Consider the following 11,875-nt stretch of genomic DNA (forward strand, 5'->3'; position numbering starts at 1 on the left):
AAAGTTAAGCCTCTTCTTACTATGACAAAGGCTGAGGACGAGCTTAAAGGTAAAGATATCAAACAAGAATTATTGCAATATACATAATATATATTTTTAGATAAATAAAAATTTGTACTTACCTAATCATATTCAGAAAAAAAAAGCTTAAACATATTTTTTAATCGTTTATAATATCTGACGTAAAGAATACTTCGTAACTTTGACATGCAGCTCTTGAAGATAAGCTCAAGGAGGAGATGGAGAAACTGGCTAAAGAGGAGAAGCTCCGCAAAGAACTCGAGGCCCAGAACGCCAAGTTGGTCCAGGAGAAGAACGAGCTTTTCCTCCAATTGGAAGCCGAGCGTACCGGTGCGGGTGACATTGAGCAGCGACTCAACAAGGTGAATTCTCAGAAAACCGACCTGGAGCGCCAAGTTCGCGAGTTGGAGGAGAAGCTGCACCGTGAGGAGGATAATGTCAACAAGCTGAACCAAAACAAACGAAAGCTTGAGGGAGAAATCAGTGCTCACAAGAAGGACATTGAGGATCTTCAATTGTCTCTGCAGAAGGCCGAGCAGGATAAACAATCGAAGGACCACCAGATCCGTAATCTTAACGACGAGATTGCTCAGAAGGAGGAACTCATAGCCAAGCTAAACAAGGAGAAGAAGTCCCTGCAAGAGCAGGGAAGCAAGACTACCGATGATTTGCAAGCACAGGAGGACAAAGTGAACCATCTTAACAAGGTGAAAGCTAAACTGGAGCAGACCCTTGATGAGCTCGAGGATTCTCTTGAGCGTGAGAAGAAAGCCCGTGCCGACCTCGACAAGGCCAAAAGGAAGGTTGAGGGAGACCTAAAACTCGCCCAGGAGGCCGTGGCCGACCTCGAGAAAAATAAGAAGGAACTCGAACAGACCATTCAGCGCAAGGATAAGGAGCTTGCCGCCCTAGCCACCAAACTCGAGGACGAGCAATCCCAAATTGCCAAACTGCAGAAACAGATAAAGGAGCTGCAACAGCGCGTCGAAGAGCTTCAGGAAGAGCTTGAAGCTGAGCGTCAGGCCCGTTCTAAGGCTGAAAAACAACGTTCAGACCTTGCCCGTGAGCTCGAACAGTTATCAGAGCGCCTAGAAGAGGCTGGAGGCGCCACGTCTGCCCAAATTGAGCTAAACAAGCGCCGCGAGGCTGAGCTTGGTAAGCTCCGCCGTGACCTCGAGGAGTCCAACTCGCAACATGAGCAGATCGTTTCGGCCCTCCGCCAAAAGAACAATGCCACCGTGGTCGAGATGACAGACACCATCGACAATCTCAACAAGCACAAGGCCAAGTATGTATCTAGCATAAACCTCTTATGTCTAGCATACCCCTCCCTAAAATATTTATGCTATTATTTTAGTTGTTGTTCAATAAGCAGCTGATACCAAGAGCTCGTTTATATCAATGTTCGTGAACATGATCTAATCTAAAACTTAAACTCAAAGGCTCGAGAAGGAAAGGTCCCAGTTCAAGTCAGAGGCCGATGATATGAGACAGAACGTTGAGCACGTTCAGCGAGAGAAGGTACTCGAGTTTTGGTAATAAAAATAATAAGTTAAGCGATGCAGAGTCGCACTTTCGAGCGCATCGTGGAGCAATCAAATTCAGCAATTTTAACCCTCTAGATCTCACTAACCGCATTTTGGAACCCTGTCCTAAATATAACCTTCTTTAAAGACTTGAAAAGGACTGCGCTGGCTTCAAGTCTCAGGCTATCGATGCCCAATCTTCTCTGGACCACGCTGTGAAGCTTCAGGTATTGTTCTCAATGAAATTTCGGTTGTCACTATATGGCATTATGTTTACACCTACACGATGTCAACGGAAGAGTAATATCGTAGTGATACAAGTACCCACTCACTTCTGCATATTAACTCTGCATTTTTTATATCTAAAGAGCTGGACCTCTACCTAGAAGTTGAGTTGAGAGGACTGTTTTTCTAATTTTTCTAACCGTTGACTCAGCATTTGACTAGCATCTTGATCCTGCACCATAATTATGAGCATTTGCATGTGCAAGCGTCTACGTAAAATCATTTAACCAGGATACTCTCTTTAGGCCAATGCTGAGCGTCAGGTGAAGATGCTTGAGGTACAGCTGCAGGATACTCAGTACAAGCTGGATGAATCGAATCGTACCGTTAATGATTTTGATGCTGCGAAGAAGAAATTGGCCCTCGAAAATTCCGAACTCCAGCGTCAGCTTGAGGAGGCTGAGAGTCAGATCAGCCAGCTGTCCAAACAAAAGGCTTCGCTTGCCAGCCAAGCTGAGGAAGCCAAACGCTCTGCTGATGAGGAGAACAGGGTGCGTCATGTATATAACTCCTAATAACAGGAGTAAATGGTTTCGAGTATAATATATAAAGTATAGTGGAATACACTTGCTCGTTACTTAAATAACAAAATACATGTTGTTGGTATCATGGGAGCACTGCGGTATTATTCAGTCTACATACTGTTCTTTTTATATAGGAGCGTGCTGCTATCCTTGGCAAGTACCGTAATATTGAGCATGACCTCGACAACCTGCGTGAGGCTCTAGAAGAGGAACAGGAAGCTAAGGCTGATCTTCAGCGTCAACTTTCCAAGGCAAACGCTGATGCTCAGCTCTGGAGGAGCAAGTATGAATCCGAGGGCCTTGCTCGCCTCGAGGAGCTTGAAGAGTCTAGGAAGAGGCTTCAGATTAAGTTGCAGGGTGCCGAGGAGATAATCGAGGGCTTGAATGCCAAGGTTTCTGGCCTTGAAAAAACGAGGAGTCATCTGCAGGGAGAACTCGATGATATGCATGCTGAGGTCGACCGCGCCCAGCAGCTGGCCGTTCAGCTTGAAAAAAGGCAGAAATCGTTCGATAAGGTCATAGCCGAATGGAAGGCGAAGACCGATGATCTTGCTGCCGAGCTGGATGCCTCTCAGAAGGAATGCAGAAACTATTCCACCGAAGTGTTTAAGCTTCGTGCTGCTTATGATGAGTCGCAGGAACGCTATGAGGCTGTCAAGCGGGAGAACAAGAATCTCCAGGATGAACTCAAGGATCTCCTCGACCAGCTTGGTGAGGGTGGCAGGTCCGTGCATGAACTCGAGAAAGCTCGTAAGAGGCTCGAGCTAGAGAAGGACGAGCTCCAGCACGCCCTCGAAGAAGCTGAGGCTGCGCTTGAGCAAGAGGAAAACAAGGTTGGTTTGAAAACAGAAAAACAACTAACATTGTTATTTATATAGTTATGGTAATTCGCATTTATAAATAGGCTTTCGGTAATCTCATGCTGGCTTTCTGCTTCTAGGTGCTCCGCGCTCAGTTGGAGCTTAGCCAAGTACGTCAGGAGATCGAGCGCCGCATCCAGGAGAAGGAGGAAGAATTCGAAAACACTCGCAAGAACCATCAACGCGCCCTCGATTCTATGCAGGCTTCCCTTGAGGCTGAGGCTAGAGGTCGCGCTGAGGCTCTTCGGCTGAAGAAAAAACTGGAATCCGACATCAACGAGCTTGAGATCGCTCTTGACGGAGCCAACAAAGCAAATGCTGAGGCTCAGAAGACCATCAAGCGATACCAGCAGACGATGAAGGACATGCAGACACAAATTGAAGATGAGCAGAAGGCCCGTGACGAGGCTCGTGATCAGTATGCCAATGCTGAACGCCGCGCCAACCAGTTGCACGGATCCCTCGAGGAAGCTAAACAGCTTTTGGAGCAGTCTGAGCGTGCACGTCGCTCAGTTGAGGGTGAGAACATGGAGCTGCGCGAAGCTAACAACGAAATGGCCGCTAACAACGCTTCTCTTGGAATGGCCAAAAGGAAACTTGAGGGTGAGATGGCTGCTCTGCAGGCCGATCTGGATGAGATGATTAACGAGTGCAAGGCGTCCGAAGAGAAGGCCAAAAAGGCCATGGTTGATGCCGCTCGTCTCGCCGATGAGCTCCGCGCCGAACAGGAACATGCTTCTTCTCAGGAAAAGATGCGCAAGGCTCTTGAGATTCAAATGAAGGATCTTCAGGTCCGTCTAGATGAGGCCGAGGCTGCTGCCCTTAAAGGAGGCAAGAAGCTCATTGAAAAACTCGAGCACAAGTGTCGCCAGCTGGAGTCTGATTTGGAAACTGAGCAACGCCGCCATGGCGATGCTGCTAAGAATGCCAGGAAAGGAGAGCGTAGAATTAAGGAGCTGCAGTTCCAGGCCGAAGAAGACCGCAAAAACCATGAGCGTATGCAGGAGCTTGTCGATAAGCTCCAGCAGAAAATCAGCACTTACAAACGACAGATCGAGGAGGCTGAAGAGATTGCTGCTATGAACCTGGCCAAGTACCGCAAAGCCCAGCAAGAGCTTGAGGATGCTGATGAGCGCGCCAATCTTGCCGAACAGACCGTTGCCAAGCTCCGGGCCAAAAACCGTTCCTCAGTCAGCATGGCCCGCGAGTAGAATAGCCATCGACAACGCTTAATAGACTGACACTTCCCGCAATATCTGTCCGCTCAACCATCCACATTATTACTAATAATAATAATAATTGTTAGATCATCTCGTCCTCGATGCACCCGGAACTTTCCGCTGTTCGCGCATTAATACGATATGCCTTGGTGATTTTCACAGCAGATATTGCGGGTACGTTCTGTGTGCCTGTTACTGGGAGACAGTGATGGTGCCACGAGCTTGCCGACAACAACCGAAGAAACGTAACGCGCTGCTTTATCTCACCGACATCGACTACATGTTGGCAACCCGCTACCACAAGCTGACAAACTCGTCAGTTGGTTATAAACCATAGACACACTCATGAGAAACTCTCCCGTTACAACTGTCCTGCGTTATCGAAGGCTTAATATACGAACAGCCAGTAAGCCCACATTACGATTAGCCTCAAATAAATGCCAAATAAAGTCAAATAAAGTCATCATTGGCCTACACACGATATTGTTTTTAATAAAACAACCCTTGATATTAACTGTGTAGCGTTGCATTTATCTTGGAATTAACAACAAAGTAGTACTTATTTGAATGTAAATATAGCTTTTAAAGGAGTTTAAACATTTTTGAAGATGCTATAATAGGCAAAATGATCCGTAGAATACCAAACAATCTTCTCAGTTGTTTTGAAAGAGTGGTTGTTTAAAGACTTTCTAACAGCGAATTGCGTTACTTCAGTTACTATCCAAATTCTTAGTATGCGTAAGTCTTTAGCTGTTTTATCTATTATGTTAGTTTTGTATAGTAATGGCAATAAATTAATCGCCATACTGTGTATGACTTGGTTTTAAAGAGAAGGTTTCGTTTCGCCAAGGATAGGACTAATAAACAGTTGCGTGTACATCAAGTACAGGCTAAAAAAAAAGCACGAGCTCAAAGCGGTCAAACATTGTAAAAAAGGCTTAAAATATCCTAAGCATATTAATCGTCGAAGCTCTATCTCGGCAATCCAAATGACAACTGATATTCTTTTCTTTCAGTCCTATGTCAAAAATCTAGTTGTACCAAATCTAGCTCTTAGAGCCGCTTTGATGAAGTTTCGCGCCCTTTCCATTTAAATCTTACTGAGCACCCTCCGGTGCGCTCCATGAATCCATTCTTCGAATTTCTTAGGATCCGTGTGAAAACTGGTTTTCGATCAGAAAAGGAAATGTTTAGTTTTGGTGAGGTTCATCCAGCACAGAAAGATTAGTTAATAGATGATCTTCGCTCAAATTCCAGAAACGACGCAGTGTCTTCTTCGTTAAAGGAAATTTGCTTTTCACTCTAGAAATTCCTGGCTTTCATCTGGTTCTGGGAATATGAGCGCATATCTATTACGACAAACAGCCCGCAAAAGGTTTCCCTAATTTGAACGTGTTAACCTGCAATCTTGGGTTAATATTTATTAACTCTTCATATCTGTCAGTCAAATTATAATAAGACCTTATAATTTGAAAACATTAATATAGTAATTAATCATCAATGCTATATATTGATTTTAAATTTTATTGACTTATTAATGAAATAATATAAGGCTCATGACGCTTACCATTACATGCCTTTTTTTTTTTGTAATTTTATCTACTAGAGTCTAAACGCTCTAACTACCGATAAATCAATTGATAATCTAAGATTTATCATACAATGTATTAATTAAAACAAGCTGAGCGACAATCAACATTGTTGTTTTCGTTATTGTGGTAAAGCGAAAACAAAAAAGATGATACTATTTGGCCAAAACAACTATAGGATTTTTTATCACAACGATCGTTATTAGATTATTATATTATATTATTATAATTATATAGGTTATTATATTAGAAGATTAAAATACTGCACGAGTTTGCACTCGTTTCCATTTACTCATATAATATTTACATTTTGTCACTAATTAAATTGACCGAAACAAATAGATTACATAACGGCATAGACAATACATCGGTGGTTGCTTTCTAACAATATATAATAACGCTAAGTAGTAAATAGTAACAATAAACGCGACAAAACAAGTCAGGAAAACTGAGATAATAATAGACTAGAAATACGATAATAATAACCACTCCAACAGCTCACAGACAGCAACGACTGGTGTAATAACTAAACGCTGAATAAAACCATCACCTCTCAATAAAAAAAATGATACGAAAAATAAGCAACAACGCCTCCTAAATACTAGAAAAAAATAAAAATAACCAATAGGTCATAATAATTATAACTGATAAAAATGATAACAAGTGGTGAAAAAGGAAAATTTTTTTAGAAAATTTCTGTACCAACAAACCACTTTTTAGCAGAAGTAAAGTGCAATGTTTTTTATTTCCTTTCTTGTTACATCAAGGTAACCATGTTCTTGATTGGCCTTGTGACTATACCGTGATAACGTGCTTCCTTCTCAAATGTGAGGATTTGAAAATGACTTAGGTTCGAAATCAATATGTAGTATTCGAAGCATTTATGCATAATGATAGTATACGGGAGCACGATTGCTATTTATTTATCGTAAGGCAGTTTTGAAATTTTTAAGTATTCGTACGCCAGTTATCATTGTTCACCGTCGGCGGAGTCTCTTTTCGGATACCGAAAATGTAAAGCCAATTCTGTGACGAAATCTTCCCAGAAAAACTTTAGTTTTATATTCAAGTGCTTAATTATAGGCTAGTAATTCCCGCAGAAAGGTCGTCTGTTTTTGAGACGCTCGATTATCTTGTTTATTAACGCTGTTAGCGTAGTCTAATTTAAACCACTGCACCTACGCGAGCAAAGTAACATCTACCGTTCAAGAAAAAGCTCTTTCTGAAGCTGATGAAGTACACGCAGAGCATACACTGATATACAAGTTATTTAAAAGTATATCTACCTTTGTATTTACGAGCCATGCTAAGATAATGGTGAGAAGCGTAGCGCCAAAGCCCCCCGTTTAAGCAGCTGTATCGTAATAATCGTTTCGATCAACCGTCATTACTATCCACACCCTCGTTAAGCAATATGGCCACTAGACGTAGGCCTAATGAGCTCACCGCCAGCCGTTTAAGCCGAAACAACTTCCTGATTTCCAAAGATTGAACGTAGTTACTCATAGCTTCAAACGAAAGAAAAACGGGTTTTCTAAACCTTTTCAATTGGACCATCTATAATATCCCTACTACTTCAATAGCAGAGCAGTGTGATTGTGAAAGGCTGATCGATCTAAATGCAAGGCCCGATCTAAAATACGGTGTGCGCATGAGGCTGGAAGAAGCAGCAACCTCCTTGAGACGCATGGTAGATCTACAATGACGCGGAGAAGAAGGCCTGAACTTGTAGTCGTCGATTCGACGGGTTGCCCTCCGCCTTGCGTTAGTTAAGAGACCGTTTGAAATAATGCAAGAATCGCTCTTGTTCGTTTCTCTGCAGTGTCTTATATTATAAAAGAGCAGCTTCAAGGTAATTTCGCAAATTTTGCTGTTCTTGAAAACATCCATTGTGGTTATCTACCTCTTTCTCTTACTGTTTCAAAATGCACGCGATATATATATATATATATATATATATATATATATATATATATATATATGGAAAATAAGAAAATATTATCTAAAAGGCTACCGGTGTACGCCTTTTTATTTGTCAGCTATTCGTATCCCATAAATTCACACTGGTAGACATCCACATTTACATAACATTAAAACTGTTTCCAGGCTATACTTAACTTTAGGCTTGTTGGGTGGTATCGTCTGAAACACACCTTGCTTTCTTTAGTTATATGCCCTACAGGTGTATTACGAGAGTTGTAACTCGTAAGGCGTTCATAGCAAAATATTTGTGCATTCTGAAACACATGCGATGTACTCAATGCGACGAGCATATTTAGCCAGGTATAGAGCTTTGGACCTTCTGGAAACAACAGTTTATTATTTAATCATGCGTTTTGATGAACCACCAAACAGCATTGGCTAAATTTTGGTATCTGTCTATATATTATCAAGGCTATTCAAGCATCTCAATCTTAAAAACGTGGTGAAAAGGCAGTTCTATTTTAGAGACCCGCTCAAAAATAGTTTATGCGTATCGATGAGCTTTTCGCAGACCTTAGAAGCGTTTAGCGGCCTAAGTTCGAATCCTAAGGTAGCCACACTTAGCTTCTTCTCTACCGGTTTGAACACTGATCTTGAAATAAAAAAAAAAAACAAGGGCCCCCCGTAAACAAATAGGGAAATTCGTTCTACGATGAATGCTACACACCAGATAGGTCTTCAAAAGGGGCCGAGACACGAAACTGAGAACGACGAACCACGTGAACTTCGTGCTGTTACTCCCGATTATAACTATATGGTAAATGAATCGTGTATAATTCGTCTCCCTGGATTCATTAAGTCTAAAGGTGTTCTGGGCCGACGTAAACGCATAATGCAATCCTGTGGACCATCCGCCCAGCAGGTCAGATCCAGCAGTAGAAAATAAACATGCAGACAAAATAACTTGCGTATACAGATACTTTTTTACATATATGAACGTATGATAAATACCAAATTGGATATATTGCCCACAGTTCTGTTAGATTCATACTGTTTTCAAGCACATTTGACATTCTAGACTGCTAACAAAAATTCGGCCTTATTTTCTAAAAAAGCGTCCCACCAAGCTTAGTTAATTGTTGAAAAAGCTTCACTGGGTGGCCCTTTTGTACAGGTTACGGTATTTTACAATAACTAAGGGTGCAAAGGATACTTTTTTTGAAGAAAAAAATTATCGTTTTTTATTTGAAGCCATTTTAATCTGCTCATTACAATTGAGTCACTTTGAAGTTGAACTTCAGTAAGACAATAGCCCAGAAAATTTATCAATTCGTGCTTCTATTCTTCTACGGGTGCGGCATTTTAATTGGAATCTTTTAATACGTTTTGTTTCTAAAACTATTTGAGTAATTAAATAATAAGAAAATATTTCAAAATATTACATATGCTAGACACGTAAATTTTAACTATATATATATATATATATATATATATACAACCCTGGCGCAATACACCGCCTATCTGGGGTGATTCAAAAATCTTATAATCTCATTTTTGGGGGTTTGCTCAGCGCGTAACGATTAGGTAATAGCTGATCTTCGCTTAGACTCCGAGAACGACGTACGTAGCGGATGAACGCATGCCCATTACCATAAACAGCATGCTAATATTTGCTCCGATTTACGTGCCTTACCCTGTATGCAGGGCGTGAGACACATCTTGTTCTGCCAAAGTTTAGGCAGAACGCTGGTAAAATTAGATATGCGATATGCCTTTCTCTACTTGTATTATGCTTGACCGTCCCAACATTTGAATTATGGTAAGATTATATATATATAAATTTTCTAACACAGTTACATATTTTTCTCGGTGCGTTGAAAAGTAAAATCCTATAGCTTTTTTGTTTACACCTAGATACTTCAAAAATATGACAGCGGCAACTCGGAGGCATATCTGAAGTCATATTTTCTGAAAGTCTACACATCCGACTATTAACTTCGGGAGAGCTGAAACAGCTAAAACAGCAATTGCACTACCAAAGCGACAGTTCTTTTGGTAATTGCTTTCAGACTTTGTGGCAACACGCACTCTACGTTAATGTTCACATCGGGATGCGTTTTAGCGCAAATGGCAAATAAAAGTTTACGTAATAAAATAAATTTAAAAAATATTCCCTGTCGTTGAAATTAGGCGATAAGGCTAACACGAGCAGGGTACGACAAAATATGGTAATTCATGAAGATATTCTATCAGTAATATTAGATATGAAATTCGTAATTCCTGTTGGTGCAATCAAAGAACCTTTGAATTCAACTGGAATAACCGTATATATTTCTTCTCACAAAAAGAATGCTACGGGCTATCTGAATCACGAAGAACCTTTATAAAATAAAAGAGCAGAAACCATGAGAAGCACCGTTTTATATCTATTTTGTTATAAACAAATAGAAACGACATGTACAGTATTTGCCTACAGATCACTTATTTCCACGTTCGCATTGTTATTTCCCTCACCACTGCTCGAGCCCTACCTAATGTCACCTAGCAAATAACTCTATACTGGAAATGTATAAATATTGATAATATATTTATAATTAATACATTTTTCTTCCCGACAAATAGAAAAGATACGCTTTCCTTGAATTTGCCTTCTCCCGAGAAAAACGCTGTCGGTTAACTTTGAATCATAGTCGGAACCAATCCTTGCTGGTGCCAGCTGATCATTGATTACTAAATGTCATCCTCATTGAAGATGGTCAGCGGCGCGAGACAACCGGAAAGCTGCAGCCTCGACGAGTCGTCTCTGTTTTAGGCTATGGTATAGGTAAATGCCGACGAAAGTTCTTGGACTAGGCTCAACCGGCCGCTCTGCCGCTATCAGATGCAGGGATGGTATTCAGATTAGCAATAGGCAAGACGAAGTCAAGCGCCTCTCAATTAGTTTGACAAGGGCCATAAATGTAGACGCCGACCATTCAAGAACCCGTTATCGGAACCCTCTCTACTTTCTTGAAGGAATTACACAGCAGGTATAAAAGGACATCAGAGTTGGGAATGATCTCAGAGTGCTTGGTTTTACAACGTAAGTGTAGTGCTTTCCTCCTAGTTCGAGTCCTATCCTAGGACCCAAGCTCTGTGGCTTCAACAGACACCAAGGATGCATCAGGATGCCGCGTGACCTTGGTTGTCCAATGGGGCTTTTGCCCCTAGAATGAATCCATGGATACCTTACTTGCCTGCTATGTGCGCGTCAGACCCTAAGGTCAACCAATCTGTTCAGCTTAACAGAATTGCTGATTGTATAACAGGCGTCCTTCAATATGGATTTGCTGTTACCAAAGTGCCATTGGACTATCGAGATCAAAAAATAATAATGCTCTATAGAGCACTATTTGCTTAGGTGGCTTGTGAATAATCCAGCTTTGCTTACACGAATCTTCTTTGAGTATTCAGTAATGGATTTGTATTTCATCTTATGAAGACTTCGATTACTAATAGAACATGTTCATAGCTAAAGCAGCAGTGCACGAGTATCTCATTGGATACAGCTTAAATATGCTCCACACGTTTTTCAACATAATTTTATACTGGCGTTGGTGCTTGCTTTTCGTTCACCTAATGGATTGAAGAGTGATCGATAGTCCAAGACATACTAATCCATTGAACAGTTAAAACGTATTCCCAACAGCTTATAGATACAGAATCTTCTACGAATGCTATTTCCTCGATGTTGTTTGCAGGTGGACCAACGGACTCTCAGACGTTTCATCTTTTCTGGTATAGAAAGGAACCCCAGAACTAGTGGTCAAAATGGCAGCGCAAGACCCTGATCCGAGTGAGTTCTTGTACGTCTCCGCAGAAATGAAGCGGAAGGATGCTACGAAGCCGTACGATGGCAAGAAGATGACTTGGGTACCCGATGAGAAA

The 11,875-nt window shown here is 41.3% G+C and overlaps 1 protein-coding gene across 2 annotated transcripts; it reads left to right on the plus strand.

Moving 5' to 3' along the window:
* The first annotated feature begins 217 nt into the window (after positions 1-217).
* LOC111273170 (myosin heavy chain, muscle) lies at positions 218-4,912 on the plus strand. Of its 2 annotated transcripts, none has more exons than XM_022854857.1 (5): positions 218-1,309; positions 1,464-1,542; positions 2,078-2,323; positions 2,491-3,189; positions 3,297-4,912. In XM_022854857.1, the coding sequence occupies exons 1-5, from the start codon at positions 240-242 to the stop codon at positions 4,425-4,427; spliced, it is 3,225 nt and encodes a 1,074-aa protein (XP_022710592.1). In that variant the 5' UTR covers positions 218-239; the 3' UTR covers positions 4,428-4,912. The 2 variants fall into 2 exon arrangements, with proteins under 2 accessions (XP_022710592.1, XP_022710593.1); XM_022854858.1 differs by lacking the exon at positions 1,464-1,542 and adding an exon at positions 1,696-1,774.
* Positions 4,913-11,875: the final 6,963 nt, after the last annotated feature.

The sequence above is a fragment of the Varroa jacobsoni genome, unplaced genomic scaffold (assembly GCF_002532875.2).
Source record: "Varroa jacobsoni isolate VJ856 unplaced genomic scaffold, vjacob_1.0 contig05166, whole genome shotgun sequence".
Lineage (NCBI taxonomy): Eukaryota > Metazoa > Arthropoda > Arachnida > Mesostigmata > Varroidae > Varroa > Varroa jacobsoni.